The sequence below is a fragment of the Phodopus roborovskii genome, unplaced genomic scaffold (assembly GCF_943737965.1).
Source record: "Phodopus roborovskii unplaced genomic scaffold, PHOROB, whole genome shotgun sequence".
Taxonomy (NCBI): Eukaryota; Metazoa; Chordata; class Mammalia; order Rodentia; family Cricetidae; genus Phodopus; species Phodopus roborovskii.
The window spans coordinates 22,803,972-22,828,186 of NW_026125281.1; the positions used below are offsets into that span (position 1 = coordinate 22,803,972).

Below are 24,215 nucleotides of genomic sequence, written 5' to 3' on the forward strand. Positions count from 1 at the left end.
CTGATGCCTCTGTATGTCTACCCCCTCTCTCAGCTCCATCTTTATCAGATGGTTTTTCTTTCGTTACTATGTGATATCAAAAAGGGGGTTTGCTCATGCTAAGGAACAGCATCAGTCAAGGAAAGGGCGAAACAGATATATTCCCCCACCCCCTTGCCTTGTCTGATAGTTTTTTGTTTTTTTTCTTTTTGGTGGTGGGGCATATATGCTATGTGACATAGTCTCCTAGCATGATTATATGTGGTTGCAAGTAAATGAAAGCTGAACTTAATAGGTATTTAAAGGAATGGAGCTTTTTCACATAACAGATTCGGCAGCTGATAATATCCGACTATTCCATCTCCTCAGCCCTCTTTTCTTAATCAATTTTTAAAACTTATTTATTCATATTAAGGTAGCCTTTGGAGCCAGCATATATTCGTTTGCTCTTCATGTTTCTGGTATAATTCAGCAATGAATCCACGTAGTCCTGACTACTCCTCCTCCAGTCTCATTACATGTTCAGAGCAGAGCATGACGATCCCCAGGCTCTGTTATACATGTGTGATGTCACCTTTTCATGTCCACATTACCCATCTGGCTCTTCTCTGCCCTTTGGCTTACTGCACTAATGCCTAGTTCCTTCTCTTTTCCTGGTGACCACGGCCTTGTTTCCCCGATCTATTTTTGTATTCATTCATTTCTGTCTGAACTTTGCTCATCTAGTCCCTTCTAGTGTGTTTGGCACGTTCCGGTTCTTCAACCATGAGACCAGATTACCTAAAGCCTCTGATGTGTCTATCGTAGACACTCAGAGTGAAACTTTTACCTAAAGCTTCTGATGTGTTTATCGTAGACACTCAGAATGAAACTTTTACCTAAAGCCTCTGATGTGTTTATTGTAGACACTCAGAGTGAAACTTTTACCTAAAGCCTCTGATGTGTCTATTGTAGACACTCAGAGTGAAACTTTTACCTAAAGCCTCTGATGTGTCTATCGTAGACACTCAGAGTGAAACTTTTACCTAAAGCCTCTGATGTGTTTATTGTAGACACTCAGAGTGAAACTTTTACCTAAAGCCTCTGATGTGTCTATCGTAGACACTCAGAGTGAAACTTCCCAGAGCTGCAGGTGCCACCTTCTTGTCCTTTCACTTCCTTTCATCCTGGGGTTCTAAGCCCCTCCCCCTGCCCACAGCTGCCCAGCAACACCTGATAAGGAAACCATCTTTGCCTTTTTAAATATTTATTTTGAATTGAAATTTATGACCGGAAATATAATCTATTCTGACAATGTTTTATGGACTGCTGAGACAAATGTGTATTTTGTAGGTTTGGGACTGAACATTCAGTGGCATCTAATAAGAGTAGTCTGATGCTTCCTTGTTGATGAGTCTGTTTATTTGGCTGGCTGGTTGGTTGGTTGGTTTTAGTCTGGGATTAGGAGAGTTGTGGAGCTTCCCACTGATATTGTGCTTAAAAGTCCTCCAGTGTTTTTTGATGAAATTGGGTACATTAACACATAGTTCATAAATATTTGCAATGATTACAACTTAGTGAGGTACTATTCTGTTTAGCAATATGCAGAGGTCTTCTTTTTGGCCATATACCATCTGTACTTCTTAGAGTATCTTTTCTAATCATGAATGTAGTTGAGTTCAAAGCTACCATTTGACTATATGTTTTCTACTTTCTCCATTTATACTTTGCTCTTTTTCTCTTTTTGTTTTAAAAAGACTTCGTATAGCCCCCTTATATATAGAAAAATATAGAAACATAAGGTGCACATGTGTGGTGCTGGTGTAACATGGCATACAGTAAATGTTTTTATGAGTAATATGAACACATCCTAATGATAAGGGACAGTACAAACCTAATTAAGAAAGAAAGCTTCAGTACCATGTGCTGTGTATAACTGCATTGTTGTTCTCTTACAAACTAGCAGTGCAGTGGGTTTATATACACCAGAACCCCCACAAATGACTGTGTGTTGTCTTATAACACAGCAGGGACTCCACGCCATGAGGGTGAGAATATGCATTGCCAACTTACAGCATCCTCTGGTTATGGATACTGGCAAGGTCTATGAGTTACCATCTGCAAACTGCTTGTCCTGGAAAGTGGTTTGTCCTTCTAGCACAAATCAGAAGGTTAGGAGCCCGAGGGAGACATGGGCACAAACCCTAGCTGAAGTCAGATGCCCAAGAAGCATTGTCTGAGGACAGAAGACAGAGAGCCCACTCAGGCAGAAGAAGCATAGTGTCCTTTCTCTGCCTTTCTGGTTCATGCACACCTTAGTTAGATGACCCCAAGCCTCACTAGTGAAGGCTCTTTGCAAACAGATCAAGACATTAATCTTTTCCTTAAACATCTCCAGGGACACACCCAGAAAGAGTTTCCACCAGAGACCTGGGGATTGCCTAACCTAGTCAAGGTGACTCACCTAACCTAAACGAGGTGACAAATGAGATCACTACCACACCTTTGTGGTAAAAAATTAATTTTTTCCTTTCATCTCCCAAATGCTATCTTAACAATTTTTAGGATTCCTAGTAGAAATATTATTGGTAACAAATCCCTTATCTCCTGTTTCTCTGAAACAGCTTTACTCTATTCTTGTTTTTGAAAGTTGATTGGTGAGTTTTGTTTTTTTGTTTGTTTCTGAACATAAAATTCTCAATTATAGGTTTTATTTCAACACTTGGAAATTTCCATTGTTTTCTGGTCAGCATGGTTTCTGATGCCAAGACTGTATCTTTGTTCTTCTGTATCCCCTCCACCTTCAAATTTCAGCCTCATCATTAAACTTTCTAGGAGTGCATTACAGTGTTCTGTGGTACTCTTTGGGCTTGGGAGTCCTGGGTGAGTTTATAATATTTGTTTTGAAAAATCAAGCTGGGGACATGGCTCCGTGGTCGGGTACTCACCTAGTGTTCATAACATGCTCAATTCCGCCCTCAGCTCCCGGGAAACAGGAAGTCTCAAAAGGCAGATGTCAAAGACTTCTGTTATTTCCCCGTCAGAGTAACTGCCTTGTCATAGCTGCTAAGCAAGTCTCAAAGGGTTCTTCTCTGGGTGTCTTTTTGAAAGAGAAAGTGAATTTATAGCAAATACCATGTTTAAAAAAAAACAAAAAACCACAACAGAGTCAAAATTTCATGACGCCCCACCCCCAATGGAGATGCTACTGGGAACGATGGCTCTGCCAGGGGAGGGAGAATAAATCTTCATCAGGGATGTGGGCCCTGAATATCTATCTGCGCATGTTCCATAAGATAGTCCCACAGCCATGCACAGACAGCAGGGTCAGCTCAGGGGACAGGGTAAATGCATGGGAAAGGTGCTGAGGGCAGGAACGGGAAGTAGATGGGCGTGGGCTTGGTCGCAACGCCTACTCACGTGTGAGATTTTCAGGGTCAGACAAGAGGTAAATAAAGGAAAGCAAGACCAATGGGGCATGGGCCGGGGGTCACAACCTGAGAACTATTGGAGTTTTGACAACACGCTGCCTATTTTGTCTATTTAATCAAGCTAGATTGGCATTTATTAGAATTTTCTGTTTGTTTTTGAGAATAGGTTTCATGCAGTCCAGGCCAGCCTTGAAATGGCTGTGGAGCTGGCTTGACACTGACCTCCTGCCTCTCCCTCACAAGTATTGAGAATACTGTTTGATCACCACAGGCAGCTCCAGATCGGAATCTTCCCAGCAAACCCTAACGTCGTGAATGGAGAGACTGAAGTTTAGATTAGCTCTATGGAGACACCCATGTCAACGGTCCTTTAGGCAGTGATGCTTTCTGGTCTTCCCTCGTCTGCAGGACTGCCAGTTGTTGTTGGTAGATGGTGGTAGAGCAACAATGTGCGCTCCTTCCTCTGTGTCAACACTGATGGGCTTCTCACACTGAAGGAAGGAGTCTGTGACATCAGTGCTCAGTCTGTGAGCACTCACTCTCAGCCACTGTCCCCAGCCATGCACAGAGTCTGGGACTAGGACAAACTTCAGAGTATATCCTCACCTGATCCTCTTCTAGGGAAGTTATAGTTCATGTGATCACTTACCCGTTAAGTGAACATTTACTGATCATCCAATACGCATTAGAGACCCAGAAATCAATTACTTTAGATGACACAGCCATCTCAAAGATTAAATTCCTTTGAATCGGCGCTCTGAGGCTTATATATATTCAGACTGCAGCCCCCAAGGGAAGACAGGACAAAGATGTCTGCTGACCCATCCTGCTGCTACCCATCTGGCAGCATCTTCAGAAGCAGGTGGGGAGGAACGGATTCTTCATCTTTTTTGTGTTTTCCATTTCACTCTTGGAACATATGATTCAGCTTAAAAAGTTGGTAATGTTTGTCCCAAATTTGTTCATCTGAAAGTGATTTAAGGCAACTAATTTAATGATTGGAACATTTGGGAGCTTTTTTCCAGGGCACTAAAACTCTTAACATGGTTTATGAATTTTGTTACACTCAAGTGACTGTTCCCAGCTGTTGAGTAGCCTTTACTAACTCCCTCTGCCGTCTCACAGCTGGATCTCACAGAGATGGGCTTTTATAATGATGTTTAATTGCCGGTCTTAGAATGAGGCTCTGGTAAAATACCAGAAATAAGAGTGACCCAAGATGGGATAACACAACAGAGTAAATATGAACTAATTATTTAGGGGGAGAATTCTTGAACCCAGAATCTGGGTAAATCCAAAATTTCACACAAAGACCAGGTAGGGCTGCAAAGTGAATGGGAAGGAACAGTAAAAGCAAAGTTGTTGTGATTGCTTCTGAGGGATAAGAAGGTAATAAAGGTCATTTGAGGGTCCAGCTGTGGAAACCCAAACAGGTTCCTTAGATGACAGGGCAAACACCCTGGCCACTAAGAAAGCTTCCTGGGTATGCCCCACTGACAGCGGGCATCACCCGCCACTACAGACTGCTCACGGTCTTGGTTTCTTTTCTCTCTCCTTTCCTCACCCCGAGTGTTTATTTTGCCGTGCTTCCTTTGTGTTCTAAATATTATTTAACTCAGGAAAGCCCCTATGAGTGTTACTAATATTCAGCTGTTTTAAAGGTCTGAACATCTGTCAAAAGGAAAATCATTCAGGGCAGAGTTCCAGAAAACTCATACCTGAATGATTTCCTTCCTAGCTCTGTCAGATGACCTGGTCTTGGTGGAAATGTGGCAGTTAATGTTCCCTTCAAACTCTGAAACAGCAAGAATCATCTAAACGTGGCCAGATTCTTTTAGGAGCTTTGAACTGTTCTAGTCCAGCTGAAAGTTATTTTGGGAGCATTCTTTTTGCTCTTGTCCAACGAGGTCTAATTTGGGATAAGGAATGGATGCTGAAACGGAAACACAAATCAGTTTCTTCTCTAGTTGTCTTGGACAGGCGTGGCTGGTTTGGAGTGATACAATGTTTCAACCAGTTTTCCATCGGTATAAGGAAATAACTGAGAAAATAAACTTCAAGGGGAAACAGGTTTATTTTGGCTTGTCTGAGGGTTTGATCTCTTGTCCGTTGGCGTTGATGTTTAGAGGTCTGTGGCAGGAAGCGCATTGTGGAAGAGAGAACAAACTGCTCACCAGTGGTGCTCAGGAATTGTTGAAATGGGAGGAGTAGAAAAGGTCCAACTATCTCCTGCAAGGGCACACACACTCTAATCCTTTCCATCAGGCCCCACCTCCTAATCTGCCAACTCCCAATAGTACCACAGGCTGTAGAGCGAGCGAGCTTTCAACTCATGGCCTTGCGGGACACTTCAGATTCAAACTATATATAGCAAATGGTTAACAGATGACAACTTTGAACTCAAATGACTAGAAACAATCTGCCATAGTCAAAAAAGCAAAGAACAGAGCTTCTCTAAGGCCTTGGAATCCTCCAGCTTCATTCAAGGTTTAACAGGCAGCTGTCAGACTAAAGAATCTTCCATGGGTGGTAGCAGCACACAGCTTTAATCCCAGCACTCAGGAGGCAGAAGCAGGCAGATATGTGTTAATTCAAGGCCAGCCTGGTATACAGAATCGAGTTCCAGGACAGCCGAGTCTATACAATGAAACCCTGCCATGGAAAACTCACAAAGATAATGAAACATGACCTCCTACCCTCAACAGCTCAGAATGTGCATTTGATGGGGTGAGGCAGGGGAGGTGAGCAAGTGAACAAATAAATAGTGACATAAAGATATTGCGGTAAATAAGGATCAGGATAAACAAATAGGCCGAATAGATGTTTATTCAGGGAGAAATAACTTACAACCTAGACAGATGAACACCAGGAAATTCAACCCGATCCTCTCCTGTCCGAGTCACGCCAGAAAAGAGAGCGCCTTCCCTGGCCCCCTCCGACCTCCTTCCACAGGTCACTTCCGCCCATGGCTCCACCCCCCAATGGGTGTGGTCAGTGCCACAGAAGGACTATCTCACTACATAAAGACCTGAAGGGCTATGAAGAGGCATCCCTCCAGATAACTAAAGAAAACTATGAAGAGGCATCCCTCCAGACAACTAAAGAAAATGACGATCTACTGAGCACCAACCAGGACACCACAGATAACAAATCTTGATGTTTTCTTACCTTCAAATTCTATGATGTGGGAAATCCAAAGCATCAGAAGCACATTTCTGTGTTAAAAATGGAATTTTTAAAAAAGGACTAGCAGAACAGACTGTAATTGGTGAGGTCTATCGGTATTTCTAACAACTTGAATAAAGTCCAAAATACAGCCACATGGGAGTCTTTTCTGGACACAGGAACTTTCTTTGTCATGTGACATGAGTAAGGAGAACATTCATAATCGTGTTTGCAGAACATTCCCCTTATTATGACAAGGATCCCAAACGAGCTCAATTCTGTGCCGTCTCAAGGGAGTCCCCGAAACTACACTGGAAAGAGCCAAATATGTCACTAAGGTCTTAGCTTCATGTTCCAATCAAGGAAAGGAGGTCTCAGGTGATCATGGGAGTCAGGATGGATCCAAATAAAGAAGGAGCCTCAAACCCACAGGGAACAGAAAACTGCCCTTATCCCCTCATGGGATGTTCTCCCTGCCCCAACCAGGGGCGATTCCTCTCTGGCCACCCCTAATTCTGGATTTGCCCACTGTGTTTACAGGTGTAAGGCATCCTTGTAGCTTAGCACACACAAGTTCTTTAAGTGTCCAGTGAATTGTTCCCTGTGTCGTATGTACATCTTGAGCCCATGATTAGAGTCTTTGTGTTTGCGTTCATGTGTGTTCAGATGCATTGTGGGGCCACATGTCACCTGTTGTTGCTCAAATACCATCTTGCGTTTGAGGCAGGGTCTCCCAGTAACCTGGACTTCACCAGTTAGGCTGAGCTGCTGTCCCTCCGCAGTGGTGGGATTATCATCACACAACCATGCCCATGTTTTTATGAGTTCAGTGGATTAAACCAGGTCCTCATGCTAGAAGGCAAACACATTACAGACTGAGCCATCTCTCCAGCCCTACAATCAAATTAACTAAGCTGGCTGTTAATTCACAACTGAGTTCCTTGTATATGGCAGGCACCATACTTCCCACTGAGAGATAACAGTCAGCAACCCCTGACCCAAAGATGCAAACTAATATAAGATGTAATTACACGCTGTGGAATGCCACAGGAAAGAAATTCACAGTGTGCTATCCTGGAAAGAGACAGGAAGAATGTCCCTGGGAAGGACTTTACACTGAGATCGGAAACATAAACAACCACATGAGGGATTGGAAGGAGCAAGAGTATTCCAGGCAGAGACTGCTGAATAGAAGCAGAAAGGGCGTGGCTTCAATGAAGCAGCACATGGACAGAGGGGATGGAGATGAAGATGGGTGGCCAACAGGGAGGAGGCACGGATGGGTGGGATGGGTGGGACTTGTCATTGACTCCCTTCTGAAAGGCACGCCAGTGTGTGGGTCAGGTCTGAAACCTGAGCCAAACTGCCTGATCTTTATTCTGGCCTCAAGCGTGTGTGCTATGGGGAAATCACTTAACCCTTCCTTCAGTCACGAATTCCTTACCTACAAAATAGCTCTAAGAAGGATACGTTCTTGGGGGTTTCTCTGAGTATTAGTGTTCAATTCATGACTTCAAGCTAGTCAGAGACCCAGTATCAAATAAGATGAAGAGTGATTGAGAAGGACATTTGATGTCAACCTCTGGCCTTTACAGTAGACAGATGCACAACACACACACCACACACACACACACACACACACACACAAATAAACAAGGAAAATAACAGCAAGGGATGGAGGAGGGCAGACAGACAGACAGACAGACCTTGCTGGCAGGTTAGTGGTCTCCTGCTGCTATAACTTTGGGACCAGTGCTTTATACTCCCAGCAAAACGTGGTCATCCTGGAGCTGAGTGATTCCTTCCCAGCAGTGGTCCCACAATAGACCATTTAATAGCCGGACTCTACATCTGCCTTGTTCAGTCTTAGAGCTATGCGATGGCCTGAGACTTCTGATGACCCTTCTTCCCGCCTACTCCTAAAGACCTATGCATCTTCACTGGCCCTTTCTCTATAGGTTCTTGTTCTTTAGAGCCTCTGCTGCTTGAAGGTCCAGACTGGCCTATTAGAGAACCTCTTAGAACATACTGGTGTCTTCTGGAGCCCAAATAACAATTTCAAAGTTTCTTGCATGGTTGTGGCTGGCCCTGTCAAAGAAGCTAGCCTGAGGAGAGGGATAGACAGCCATGAAGAACTTAAATACTGTGAAAGTTTTGGGAGCCAATGGTAAAGAAAAACTACACTAGAACTAGGTGCATTTGTTTACAGGCAAGTCCCTCCTCCCTTCCTGTATGCTACATGAAGCCATCGGAGACCTCACAGGAGGGAGAACATTAGCCAGGGCTTTCCCATCCTGACCTAGCTACTCAAACAATCTTCCCTGATTCCCAGTGTCCCCCATAAACCAAGACAATGAGCACCCTTGGCTGTGATGAGCAGAAGCCCCAGGAAATTCTGCCCCTGGGACCCACTCTTGGCCAAGTGCCAGAGAGGCAGTGTTGTTTTGTGCTACCAAAAATACCAATGTTTCCTCTCAGCCTTGGACTTAATTTAAGAGTAACTACCAATGCAGGGTAAACACATGTGCTATTGTTGGTCCCACCCATATACAGCCCCTTCTTTTCCAAATGGAGCCTCGGATGCTAGCCACCCACGTGAGCCCAGCTGTTGCGATGACAAACGTGGAAATGTTCCCCTGCATCAGTCAGATGAGTGCTGGCTCCAGGAGCCTACCTTCCTGTGACTTTCCTGCCCCTCCATCCCCTCAGCTGGCACTCTCAGAGTGAGGAACCCTCAGGAAAGGGGGCCTTTCGTTTCTCTCCAAAGAAACCAGTGACTTTCAGGACAGGTAACACATGGAAACCTGAACTTTTAGCCCTCGTGACTTAGTCCTTACTCCCCAAAATCACTTCAGAAAGCTGTCCTCCTGGCCTTACAAGCCCAGGTAGCCTACAAATGACTGACACAGTCATTCAGAAATGTTAAATGGAGCTATGCCAGGCTGGGTGAGAAAATCCAAACATGGGTAAATCAATAATAGGAAGTAATCGTATTACAAAACTATCATTTTAAAACATTGTATTAAATGGCCACTTCTCCAAGAACATGTGAAAGTATCATGTTTGAGAGTCTCTTCTGAGGGAGAGAGACTTGGCCTCTGGGTCGCTTGACTCTGACCTACCAGGGAATAGCGGGAACGGGCGAGGCCAGTTCGTCTTCTGCAGCATGGGGTCCACGGGTTTGGGGACAGCAGCGTGATCGCAGACGCTTTTGGATGAAGGATCTCTTAGCGGGAGGGATGACTTCTCAGCTGCAGTGCCTGTGCCTTCCCCGAGTCCCAAGTTCGTCTGTGGGAAGCTCAGACATGCACAGTGATGTAAGTTTGTATACCCTTCCTCTTAAAGTTACTCCATATGGCAGAACTTTTGAAAAGCAACAACCATTGCTTTCTGGACCTATCTGCCTGCCTACACACACACACACACACACACACACACACACGCACGCACGCACGCACGCACGCACACACACACGCACCCATCCACCACGCATGCACACACAGACAAGCACATGCACACATGCATACACACACACACACACACACACACACACACACACACTAAATGAAACAGGCACATCAGGGAAATAAAAACAAATGAAACCAACATTTATTTCTGACATTCCTCACCACTTCCATGCATTCTTGTTTCCTCCACATGATAAATATATAACAAAACTTCAAATATACAAATAAAACAAATGCAGCATGTATGTAAGCATGTAATAGTGAGTAAACCTAGACAGCTCGTCAGTTCCTGTGCCCAAGTTTATGGAGTCAATCTCTCTGGAAACAGAGCAACTGTGTTTGATACATCCCCAGGGTCTGTGCCATTGCCAAGTTGGAAAACCTCCATTAAGGATGGTTAATAACACAGAAAAGCCTTTCATGCTAAGGAACAAATCTGCCCACTTTTCTTTTTCCTGGGACGTCACTTTGTTCTCTTGTGTGACATATTCTACATTCAGTGTAACACCAAAAGATGAAGGGACACGGTGGAATCGAAAAAGAAGACATGGAATCTGGGAAGTCTGGTGATGGGTAACTGGTGGTCTCTAAAGCAACAGCGTACAGGAAGCATAATCAGTTCATCTGTCCCAGAGCAGAAAGTTTAGATTATGTAGCTAAGGGGCTTTTGTGGAAGAGGAAATGCCATGGGAAGATGGAAACTGAGTCTAAAGTCTACAGCACATAAAATATCGCAGTAGTATAAAATATTACAAGACAAGAGTGGCATGCTATCAAAGAAATTAGAGTTCACATTTTGGATAAAATTGTGAGATTGAACAGCCGGGGCCTTGATATAGTGCGTGATGCATACACTCCACCAATTACAGTTCACATTTTGGATAAAATTAGACAGCCAAGGTACTGATGAAGCACTTGATGCATAAACTTGACCGTTTCTTTTCAAATTCAGCTTCTCAGAGGTCTAGTTTCAGGGGACTGGGGATTTTCAACATTATTTTTTCCTTCATCTTTCTTTATTCGGATGAATACAACTGCTAAAATTATACCTGCAAAGAGAAAACTCAGGGTCAAACAAGTACAGTTTAGATGTACTAACACTGCCACAGTGTCTTAGGGGCAGGAGTAGAGAATGACTTGTGAACGAATGTCCACTAGTGGGGTTTGATGGTGTCTAACCCTAACCCTAACCCTAACCCTGACCCTGACCCTGACCCTGACCCTGACCCTGACCCTGACCCTGACCCTGACCCTGACCCTGACCCTGACCCTGACCCTGACCCTGACCCTGACCCTGACCCTGACCCTGACCCTGACCCTGACCCTAACCCTAACCCTAACCCTAACCCTAACCCTAACCCTAACACTAACCCTAACCCTAACCCTAACCCTAACCCTAACCCTAACCCTAACCCTAACCCTAAACACTAACCCTAACCCTAACCCTAACCCTAACCCTAACCCTAACCCTAACCCTGAAACACTAACCCTAACCCTAACCCTAACCCTAACCCTAACCCTAACCCTAACCCTAACCCTAACCCTAACCCTAACCCTAACCCTAACCCTAACCCTAACCCTAACCCTAACCCTAACCCTAACCCTAACAAATGAGTACAGAACTCTGGGCTTTGGCTCTCTTGTGTGAGTAGCCAAATTACTTTGCTATCAGTGTGTAGGAAGCCCCCAAGGTATAACTCATCTGGACTCTGGCAGGATCTCTACTGGGGAATAGAGGAGCCGATGTCCTAACTCCTCTGGGAGAAAATCATGCAGAAGAATGTTTGAACTTTGCATGTACCAAAAAGAGTTAGGAGAAAGGAGTTAAATCAGAAGCAGGGAGCTGTCAGACATATCCACCCACTGGAGCCTGCTTCCATTGTACCCATCAAACATGCATCATTTTGGGATTCAAAAACAGTTTTCATTTCACTGTTAAGAGCTTGGCATGCAACCTAGTGGTAGACACTTGGCAGTACACACCATGGGTACCTTCCTAACAGGGCTAGTCATCCCGGGGGACCTTGAGTAGACTGCCTACCCTTTCTGATTTCTCCCACCTCTCTGAACTGTTACAAGATCACACTGTGGCTTTTGACACACATCTGAATTATCAGAGCCCGCTAGGACAAGGAGAGTTACCTTAAAGAAACTGCTCATCAGTAATTACAGGAGGCACCATGGTGGAGAAGACTAGATGTTAACCATCTTGTAATAACTCACACGCCCCCATTTGAGAAGAATAAAGGTATGAAATGAGAAAGGCCCTGTTAATTCTATTTCTACATGTTCTCAAAACTTTAACTTAGGGTCACAGAAATAAGACTATGTGAGAAAACTGAAATTTGGTGCATAAACTCAATCCTTCCAAGGTAGGTAAGAAAAACAATGCAAAGAATAAAAGCAGAAGGAGTTTAGTAAATAATATCTCACATACCTAGCTGTGAGGCTGAGGCAGAGAGATTGTCCGAGTTCAAGGCCAGAATTAGCTGCAAAGAGAGTCCCTTTCTCAAAAGGAAGGAACTTCATCCCTATTGGTATGATGTGTGAACGGCAGATGGTGGCTTTCAAGGAGGCCACCTGGTCACCATGCATGGTAAAGTGAGTAGCAGCCAGGCTGCCCAGGCCCTTCCACGTTACCCATGTGAGAGTTTGCACTGAAGAGGATGAGGAAAAGACAGGACTGTGTTAAAGTCCAGTGTGACCGCTTGGGACACGAGAACAAATGTCTAGGCATAAAGGGAGTAGTTAAGACTTCAAAGAAAGGAGGAGATGGGGATTATTCCGGGAAACAATGTGAGACTGTGGTAAGCCATTCAGTCGTGTGCACATGAATATTAAAATATTCCTCTAGTTAACCACTGTGAGGACAGCTATGGAGAGAGCATGACTATTGTGAGAGATAAGGCGCTACAAGAGAGAGCTGCTTTCCAGCTAGGGAGGGAGTCAAGGCTATGATGCAATGGAGTTACTCTGGATTATGAAGAGCCAGCGTCCAGAGCTGTATAAAAAAAAAACTCAAAGCAAACTCTGCAATATTTCAGATGTCACAGCATCTATTCCTATTCCAACCTGTTCCTACCTATTCCCCTCTTACCTATTCCAACATGGGCAGTAGAGCCCGTGACCTCTCGAGTAAAGGATCATGTGGGCCTTGCCATCACAATACCAACCCAATAAGCCCAATGCCTGACACACCAGAGCATAGACTGCAAGTTTTTCTCCTTCAGAAAAGCATGGTAAGTAGGCTCAAAATACACCAATCTGTGTGTAGAGCTTCATACGGCTTCCGTCTTGACTGCACTCCAAAGGTCCCCAATTCAGCATCACCAGCAGATGGTAAGAACTTTAAAGATCAGGAGACTTCCCCCTAGTCCTCTTGAAGACATACCCCCAAAGGCACGGTAAGACCCTAGCCCCTTCTCTCATCTATTCCCACTGGGAGGTGGAAGCTTTGCTCAATAAAGAGCTGCCTTGGCATGGACCCTGAACTATCAGGCCAGTCAGTTATGAATTCAAACCTCTGAAACCATGAGCCAAAAGGGAACATTTTTTTAAAAGTTGGTTATCTCATGTATTTGCTACTTAAATACATAAAAAAAATACTGATTAATACAAAGAGTCCTATGGTATAAATGTCAGCATGAAAATCTAAGGACAGAAAGGGCAGGTGGAGGAGGGCTGCTTCCAACATAGTATCTCCCAACCAGGACACTTGGACGTGACTGACTGGGGACATATCCTCAGTTAGTTACCCAAGCTAGGAAACCACTAAGTAAGATGATATGATGAGCTCACATTCAAGCCAGGGACAAGAATCCTTGGCTCCAAGAAGTCATACTCACCAATGACCAGAAAGGTGGTCAGAAGTATACCCACTGCCATGCCTACCGTGGGTATCCCATCATGGCTGCCTGCTGGCCGGAAACAGCTTCCTTCCACACACTGGCAGAAAGTAACTAAAAAGCAGAACAGTATTTGGTAGGGCAAGTTTTCAAGTGACTAGTTGCTGAATCCCATTTTAAAGACAAGCGCTCCTTAACCTGCCCCCGGTAACAGAATTTCCATGTTGCCTATGCAAAGTGCCTACCTGGTAAGAAAACAGTGCCTTCCATGGGTGGCTGCCCCGCATCACTGAGGAGGATTGGGATTTCGTAAACTCGTTCCTCAAAGCGTGTGTGCTTGGTGGAGAGTCTAGCATGTGTGCCTGTCAGGACAGAGAGAAAAAGAACTCAGAACCCTTGCCCGGCAGAAATGAAGCTCATTTTTGCATCGCATGTAATCAGATAGACTGGGAAGTAGTCTGACATAGATGATACTTTGCATAACTAAACATACTTTTCCATGTCACTTACCTTAACAATAAACCAAAACATCCCTAACTTCTCCCTTGCCCATTATTATCACTGTATCTCTTCACAAGAACTTTACAAGAACTATGATTGAATAGGAGTTGGAAGAGCATGAGACATCCCTGTCTTGTTCCTGATTTTAGTGGAAATGCTTCAAGATTTTCTCCATTTAACATGATGTTGGCTGTGGGCTTGCTGTATATTGCCTTTGTTATAGTGAATTCCCTGTATGTTATACTGTGTAAATTCTCCACACCTTTTATCATAAAGAAATGCTAGATTTTTGTCAATGGCCTTTTCTATATCTAATGAGATGATTATTGGTTTCTGTCCTTGAGTCTATTTATATGATGCTTATTGATTTACATATGTGAAACCATCCCTAAATCTCTGCAATGAAGCAGACTTGACCAATGTGCTCTCCATGTTCTTGAGTTTGGTTTCCAAGTGTGTGTGTATGTATGTATACATGTATGTATGTATGTATGTATGTATGTATGTATGTATGGAGAGAGAGGGTCTTTGAATGGCTTTTTCATAGGGATAAAATTGGCTTCATAGAAAATATAATTTTCCATTTTTAAAAAATTTTATGGACTAATCTAATTGCTGTTAGTTCTACAAAGGTCTTATAGAATTCTGTGCTGACTCCATCCATCTGGCCCTGGGCACTTTTTGTTGTTGTTGAGAAATTTTTATTTAGTGCTTCTGTCTCATTTGATGTCGGGGTCAACTTATTCATTTTACCTTGATTTGCTTTGGTAGGCCAGCCAGCCATAAATTCATCAGTTCCTTTTAGATTCCAGTTTGGTAGAAGGGATTTTCTTCTAAGTATGTCCTTGAGATTCTCTGAAGTTCTTTAGTGTCTATTGTAATGTTTCCTTTCCATGTCGAATTCTATGATTTTGGGTATTTTGGTAAAAGGTCAGTCTTATTTCTTTCATGGATTTCAGCCCTGATTTTGATTCTCATTGCCCATCTTTTTTCATTCTTTATTGTTTTTGTATGGGTGTTTTGCCTGCATTTATGTCTGTGCACCATATTCATTCAGTGAACACAGAGGTCAGAAGAGGAAATCTCCTGAGACTGGAGTGACAGGATGCTGTGAGCTGCCATGTCAGTGATGGAGTCAAAACTCAGGGCTCCAAAGGAGCAACCAGCACTCTGGACTGCTGGGTCATCCCTATCCCATTGTCTTATCTACTTTTGGGGTGTTGATTATTGCTGAGTCATCTCTCTATTCCATCTTCCTTATTTTTGGAGGAGGGGTGTTGGTTATTGCTGAGTCATCTCTCTGTTCCATCCTCTTTATTTTGGGAGGAGGGGTGTTGGTTATTGCTGAGTCATCTCTCTATTCCATCTTCCTTATTTTTGGAGGAGGGGTGTTGGTTATTGCTGAGTCATCTCTCTATTCCATCCTCTTTATTTTGGGAGGAGGGGTATTGGTTATTGCTGAGTCATCTCTCTATTCCATCCTCTTTATTATGGGAGGAGGGGTGTTGGTTATTGCTGAGTCATCTCTCTATTCCATCTTCCTTATTTTTGGAGGAGGGGTGTTGGTTATTGCTGAGTCATCTCTCTATTCCATCCTCTTTATTTTGGGAGGAGGGGTATTGGTTATTGCTGAGTCATCTCTCTATTCCATCCTCTTTATTTTGGGAGGAGGGGTGTTGGTTATTGCTGAGTCATCTCTCTATTCCATCCTCTTTATTTTGGGAGGAGGGGTGTTGGTTATTGCTGAGTCATCTCTTTATCTCATTGTCTTATCTATTTTGGGGAGTGTTGATTCCTGCTGAGTCATCTCTCTTTTCCATCTTCCTTATTTTGGGAGGAGGGGTGTTGGTTATTGCTGTCATCTCTTTATCCAGTCTTCTTATCTACTTTTGGGGAGTGATGGTTGTTCTTTTCCAAGGTATATCAATCTCATTTTTAAAAATTTTTTGGCAAAGTCACTTATTATTGTAAACTTTCCTTCTAGAACTGCCTTTCAAATTGTGCCACACAGATTTTGGTATGGGTGTGTTTTCTTTTTCATTTTTCATTATAGAAGTTTCTGGGGTTTATTTTTTTCTTGATTTCTTTCTTCACTCATTACCATTCTGTAGTGTGTTTAGTTTCTATGAATTTAATGTACTTTCTCTATAATCAGCTTTATCTTTTGTAGTCAGATAGAATGCAGGGTGTGATTTGAATTATTCCTGTGTTAAGACTTGTTTATGCCCCAATATGTGACCAATTTTGTAGAAAGTTCTGTGGGCTGCAGAGAAGAATGTGCATCCTTTAATTTAGTAAGAACATTCTCTGTTGGGTGTACTGTATTTTGATGACTTCTAACTCTAGCAGTTTTCTGTATGACCTGTCTGTTAAAGTGACTGGCATTGAATTTTCCTTTCACTGTGTTGGGATCAATTTGTGGTTTTAACATCTAGTAGTGTGTCTTTTATGAAATCGGGTGTCCCTGTGTTTGGTATATAGATATTTAGAACTGCAACATCTTCTTGGTGGATTTTTCCTTTAATGAGCATGAATTGCACTTCTCTACCTCAACTGACTACTATTGGTTTGAAGTCATTCTGCCAGATATTAGAAAGCTACACCTGCCCAGCAATGGTGGCACACACCTTCAACCCCAGCACTCGGGAGGCAGAGGCAAGCAGATCTCTGTGAGTTCGAGGTCAGACTGGTCTACAGAGTAAGTTCCAGGACAGGCTCCAGAGCTATGCAGATGAACCCTGTCTCAAAAAACAAAAACAAACAAAAAAAGAATTGCTACACCTGTTTGTTTTTTAGTTCCATTTACTTGGAATATTTTTCCCATCATTCTATCCTGAGATCGTTACCTATTATTGATGATGAGGCTTGTCTCTTAGAAGCATCAAAAAGATGGAACTCCATTTTTATTGAAAAATTGAGATGGCTAATAATCATGATTATTGTTGAATGTTATATGTTAATTCCTATCATCTTGTTAATCTTCTGGGGTTTTTTGTTTGTTTGTTTTTCAGATCTCTTTTGATTATGTGTCTGTGTATTATCTATTTATTCCTTGTGAAAAGTTGTGTTTATCCTTCTCCTCAAATTGAAGTACTCCTTCTGGTATTTTCCGTAGAGCTGGCTGGGTAGTCATAAATTCTTTTCATTTGTTTTATCATGGAAAGTTTGTTTCTCCTTCAATTTCAGTGGGCAGTGTGTCTGGGCACAGTAGTGCCAGTTGAGAGTTGCTGTCTCTCAGGACTTCAACTATGTATGGGGTCTGCCATTATAAATGACTTTGCCTTTCTCTCTTGAAACTCTCCATACCTTTTATTTACTCTGTGTTTTTCATGTTTTAACTATAATGTGTTGGAAAGATTCTTTTTAGTTCAATATGTTTGGTGTTCTGCAGTCCTCTTATACCTGGATGGACATTTCTTTCTCTAGGCTTGGGAATTTTCTTCTATTGTTTTACTGAAGATGGTCTCTATGGCTTTGTTGTAGTATTCTCCTTGTTCTATGTCCGGAATTCAAAGTTTAGTTCATTTTATATTATCCCAAAACTCTCCCATGCTCTATCCATTAAAAAAAATTTCTCATCAACCTTTCTTTCTAACTCCTCTACTTTCTCTTCTATCTCTGACTCTATTTTTTTGCATGATCCATCTCTTAGTGAGGCCTTCCACTGAGATTTTTATTTTCATTCAGCTGGATTTTCTTCAGGATTCAAACTCTATATTCATTCTTAGATTTCCTTGTTTCATTCAGCTCTTTGTCTTTGAGTTGTTTGAACATAATTATAGTCCTTATTTGTAATTCTCTGTCTGGATATCCTTCTACATCATTTTCATTAGGAGCCATTACTATGAAACTTGTATTTTTGGAAATAGATTATTTTTCCATGCTAATTTTGCTTCTGTGTTGGTATTTGTGAATTTTGGAATAACTTGTTGGTTGAGTTATTTTGTAAGTCATATAGAAACCTACTCTTATAAAAATGTCTTATGTATACATAAATACATAAGAGATTTTAAATGGTTATAACACATAACATGCTAAACATTACAGGCTAACAAATAAAATTCCAAGTACCAGGGATGTGTTATCACTGTTGAAGTTGCTGAACAGTAATGTCTTATAGATTACCAAACATTACAGGCTATTGCCAATACACTTGGTTATTACCCAGAACTTAGTAGTGGGATCCTATTGTTGGATAAAGCACATACTTAAATCATAGAACATGAAGAAATCGATCTAGTATTCATCTGGAATTTTAATACCTACTGGATAGCTTTAATAAATAGAAGGCACTATGCACAATTCCAGAGGAGAAAAATAATACTGATAAGTATTACCCATTTGTGAACCCTATGTGCTACAATAACAACCAACCTGGCAAGACATGCTCACTGATACAATAATGGCATGGTTGCCAGGGGAGTATTCAACCATGTTCTGATCGTATTTAAGGCCATTTCATAAGATGAAACCCATACCTAGCACTGCTATTGGATCCTGGGTCCAAGAACCTGTGGCTAGACATGTCATGAGTTCTAGGGGAGCGATTTAAATGGACTTAGCACTTAATTATACAATCAAAATACATTGTACAAAATTCTCAAAGAACTCATTTCAAAAAATAAAACTATCCTTTCAGTTTTGAACTCACAGTTTCTTGGTAGAACAGCCATTCTATAAATCTGTCCCAAATGCTAAATTAATAAATACTGAACTATTGTTCCTTAGAGAAATGCAGGGTTTAAGTTTCTGTGACCTTTAATCACAATGTTTTAATCAAGTGATAAATGAGTAAACTTGTTTCTTGCATGATTCTGTTAAAAGCTACCTTGTTCACATGTATTAAGACATTGACTTTGAATTCCTGGCCAGTTGAACTATAACTTATGTCCGCATAAAATGCATCCAGACACATCACAACTTCTTTCCATTTAGGAACACTAGAATGGCTCCAAAGGAGGAGAAAGTGCTGTCTACTGAAGAGAAAAAAATCTTCAATGGAAAGCACAAACGGGCAAACCTAAGCCCCAAAGTAGACTATAGAAAGAACACTCCTTAAGTTGAAGCAAAAGGACAGTGTCGCTTGTCTCAGCTGTGGCTGGGTACTTATTTATCTAGTAACTCAAATTTTTCATTGTTGTGACAGTGGATGTCAGCGTTAAAGCTTCATTAAGCGTTGACTTTTTGTTTACAAGCTTTAGCTAGTAGATGAAAATAGCAGATAAATATAGGAAGACACTGGATGCGAAAGAAGATAAATGGCATTAGTCCTACAACTGCCTCCAGCTTGCTGTTAGCTCTTTAGTTTCTCTGCAGGGAAGAGGAACTGAGCTTGACTTTATATTGCCGCTTCAATTACACAGAATTAATGAAAGGGGAAAAAGAACAATGGAACAGTCATTTGCATTCAGGGTGGGTCCCTGCTCCCAAACCAAAGTCAAAAACATTGTAGCTCATGAGGATATCTACTTGAGCTCCTCGGGGCTCAGTTCAGCTCAGGCAGGGCCAGCACTGAATTTTCAAATTGCTAACCAGACTTCGCAGTTCAGAGTAAGACTCAATATTTGTCAACATGCTAGAAAATAGAATAATAAGAAAAACTAACCAAGTACATATGTGAGAGCGGATAAGGACAAGAAAATAGTCATCTGTTCAAGAAGCCAGACACTGAAGTTCTGACAGCTAAAATGTTTTGATGTGAAAAAATATACTTGGTGAAATAAGTGGAAAATAGAATATGACAGAAAAAATCAGTAGCCCAAAGGCATTGAAGTAGAAACTACCCAGAGTATAAAGCACACAAAGAAAACAGGAAAAAAAAATCGACGTATATTTGCAAAATATTTTTAGACATTTCTAAGCAACCCATAGCGCACAAAAGGTAATTGTGTAGTTTTGTAAACTACTGAAGCTGTGAAATGCAGGTAGAGCGACCCTGAGGTAGTTTGTGGCACTACACACCTATCTTAACAAACAAAGAATATCCCAAATTAGCTGCCATAGACTCCGCCTAGTAAGTATAAAATAAGAACAAGGAAAGCACAGCAGAGGAATAAGGAAAGTAAGACCCAGGCAAGGACATACAAAAACACAGAGCAAACTCATATCCAAAAGCTAGTTCTGTGAAGCTATGAACAAAATAAATAAACTTGTCCCCCACTTAATTAGAGAAAACATGAAAAAACTTGCCAATCTCAGAATGAACTGGTATAGCTATATATCTTTAGACACTGGGGACAGAATGTTAATAAATTAGACAAACAAAATAAACTAGGCAAATATTTGAAACTACAGACTAACCTCAACCAAGAAGAAATATGAACTTGAAAAGACTTATTTAACAAAGAAATGAAGTATACAGTTAAATTTTCCACCAAAAACAGCTTTCTATTGCCAAATGTATTCATTGGCAAATAAATTCCCCCAAATCTTAAGGAAGAAATGATGCCAGTTTCACATACACAGGTTTCCAGATTGAATAGGTGGGGTGCCTCCTAACTTACTCTTTTAGATTAGCAGCTACTGGTATCAAAAACTGATTTTTAAAAGCATTGTAATGAAAAAAGACAGGACAGATGTGTGTTGGTAGGTCTGAGCAGCTGAGCTCATACAAGGGTGAGGATGTAGAATGCTACCGACAAATTGGGAAATAGTTCGACCTTTTCTCAAGTAGCAAAGCTTAATCTACCATGTGATATGGTCATTCAACTCACTGGTGTTCAACTAAGAAACATGGAAGAGTATGCTCCTACTGAACACTTGGCCTCACACGCACCCAAAAGCTACCAGTCTTCGAGAGAATGGGCACTCAATTGTCTTATTACACTGCACAATATTGAAATGGAATTCTAGAACCCAAAACAAGAATGCATCCCTGAATAATCATACTGAGTGGAAGAAAATGTGAAGTTACAAAAATAAACACAGACTTGTAGCAACAGAAAGACTGGTTGCTGGCTGAGAAAATGGAGTGGGCTTAGTGGGGTGAGCAGGGGTAATAAACAAAATAAGGTAAGATAAAAAGTTGAGAGTGGCAAAATATTCACTTGATTGTGCTGATCTTACACATATAATTATATATGTGTGTATATGTATATATGTATACATATATATATATATATATATATATATATATATATATATTCTTGTAAAGTTGTACATATTGATCAAATGTAATTTGCTGTATGGTAATTGTGTTTTGATAACATATATTATAAAATCTGTTTCTCAGGCATCACTGGCAATTTACAACTGATGTTCAAGTTGTTCACCTAAGCACATCCACCAATCAGGATGTGCATGGTGTCAAGCTTCCCTTCCCACAAAGCCTGGGCCTTTGAAGACTTGCCCTGTGTGTATCTCGGGCATGGGCTGCCTTCTTGGATCAAGAAGAAAATTATTCTGTGTTGAGTTGTAAATCCATCATTGATTTTTCTCCTTATGTACTTGAGAACTCACCATTGATTTTGGAAACTTCCCAGTCATTTTGTAAGCTTTCTCTGCCAAGGGCAAATGTGAACTGTGGCCTCCAAGATGACTGCTGGTCATCGTCAGTGGCCTCAAAGATGAGACTCTGGGTGGTACTGAGGGGATGGCAAAAGAACAGGCCTGTGTACTCCTTGGCTAGGCGTGGGGGATTGTCATTCACATCTGTGAGGGCCAGGTGGAACTCTACCGTGGTGCTCAAAGAGGACCCACCTGAGAAATTGAAAGGTTAGAACATAATTCCAAACATCATCATCATTCTTCATACAGAAACATGTTTCTCATTCCTTTAAAAAAAACCAATACTTAAATAGCCAGGTCTATTAAAGTGGTAGAAGGAAGCTCTTTAGAATTACAGGCCTAATTTTAGTACTGGTTAAAATGCTTAAATGGAGCCTACGAGATGACTCAGTGGGTAAAGGCACTTCCTGCCAAGCCTGGTGGCGACTCGTGTTTAATCCCTGAACGTCTCGTGGAGGAAGAACTAACTCCCTCAGATTCATCTTTGACATTTACACACACATACACACACACACACACACACACACACACACACAATTAAAATACAATGAACATGTGTTAAATGTTTAAGTGGTAATACTAACACAAGTGTGTGTGTGTGTGTGAGAGAGAGAGAGAGAGAGAGAGAGAGAGAGAGAGAGAGAGAGGACACTCTTTCTGTGTAACTTAGCTAAGCTCACACAGCTAGTGTACACTGGAGAGGTCATTAGTCCAGGAGGCTACTACTTCCATCACTTACTGCTGCCTTAGGCATCCTAAGTCAGCTTCCTAATCGTCACTTTTTTTTCAGCTGAAACGCATGTGGCTTTGTGAAGCTCTCACACATAAACAAAAGCAGCAAACGGTTGCACACATGTCATCTGTTACACTATAGTAGTGAAAACCATGGCCTCTGCTGTCTGACCCATTGGTAGCCGTGCACACTTGGGCAAATCAACTACTTGGTGCCTTGGTGCATTAACGCACAAAGCATGGTCAGGAACAGGAGCACACGGAGGCATCCTGTGGTACAGCAGACCCTGGCTGTCCTCACATCGATGGCTGGACTCTACTTCCCTTCCCCTCAGCTGTTTTCGGGACCCAGCTTTGATTCCAGGAAGCCTTGTTTCTTCAGAGAACTGTCTGACTGTTCTTTAACCAGAGACAAGTCCACTGGTGTCCTTGAAGTCGTTTGGTCTATTTACGTTATGATTACAGTGCCAACAACTGAAAATGGAACAGGGTTTGGCTCATGGTCACAATCCTTGAAAATTCTAAAATGTGAGAGCCACTTAGGAAACTTGTGCAAAGTGAAGTGTTGATCCTCGTGGGTTCAAGGGGAGGACATGGCATCACGGTTTAGCCAGAAACCTCCTGCAGACTTACTGGGAGCTTTTAAATCACCAGTTGAACATACACAACGGGATAGTGGAAAGAACAGCAGGCGACAAAGACAGCTGCCTGTCTCAGCAAGGCCTGTCCACCCCACCCCACTTCCCTCCCAACAACAGCCTGCAGTCCGTGTCTGCCTGCTGGAGTTCAGCATGCCTATAGTCATTTTGGTTTTCTCCGTCTTTTCCCATACATTTTTATGATTCCTTTCTCTGCTCTCTGTGCCCGCCTCTAATTTGGGGCTTTGTGCTTTTAAAGTTTATTATTTTGGGGTCTAAAACTGTATTTGTTTGGTAGTCATTTGTTCCACTCATCGTTTTTATAAGCTATGCAGACATATTACTAGCTAATTAGAGTTCTTAATCAGCATAAGATCAACAGAATTCCTACCACGAGATGAAAAATTCCATTTAAAGATACTCAGTGTTTTAATTACCAGCCTTATTGCTGGTTTGCATACTATTCCTGTCAGTTATCTTTATTTTAATCTGAAATTTTTCCTGGAACCCCATGTTCAGAGCCCATAGACAACTTGTGTCACAACTGAATTAAATAGGTTGCAAGGGTTATGCAGGAATGGCTCGAACATCCGGGCATATCCGTGCAATTGTCTCCACTTTCAGAACTCTGTCCCACCTCATCCAAACAGGAGAAACCCAGCACCCTGACACCTGCTGAGTGAGAATCCCCAAGGATGGACTCCCTGGTCACTACTGTACAAGCTCTGTGGTGGACATCCTCGCATAAAGTACCTTCTGCTCCAAAACAGCATGAGCACTGAGTGGGCTTTGCATAATTGGTAGAAGCCCTCAATCCCCTTTGAGAAAGTAGTGAGGGAGGTTAGCTAAGGACTCTAGAACTTTCCTACAAGAGGCTCTGGTCCCTGTAGAGAGTTAGAGCTGGCAGCATCCCTGATACCCTGCCAGCCTCAGGGAAACTCGGCCTAGTAGAAACCCAGAATGTCACAAGTG

The 24,215-nt window shown here is 42.1% G+C and overlaps 1 protein-coding gene across 1 annotated transcript in view; it reads right to left on the minus strand.

The window, feature by feature from the left end:
• Positions 1 to 10,920: 10,920 nt before the first annotated feature.
• Positions 10,921 to 24,215, minus strand: part of Cdh17 (cadherin 17) — a 55,773-nt gene continuing 42,478 nt past the window's right edge. The window contains exons 15-18 of the mRNA XM_051199286.1: positions 21,826 to 22,065; positions 14,112 to 14,228; positions 13,867 to 13,980; positions 10,921 to 11,070 (exon numbers count right to left, since the gene is read on the minus strand). Coding sequence (XP_051055243.1) covers positions 10,970 to 11,070; positions 13,867 to 13,980; positions 14,112 to 14,228; positions 21,826 to 22,065 — 572 coding nt within the window. The 3' untranslated portion in view covers positions 10,921 to 10,969. The remainder of the gene's footprint in view (positions 11,071 to 13,866; positions 13,981 to 14,111; positions 14,229 to 21,825; positions 22,066 to 24,215) is intronic.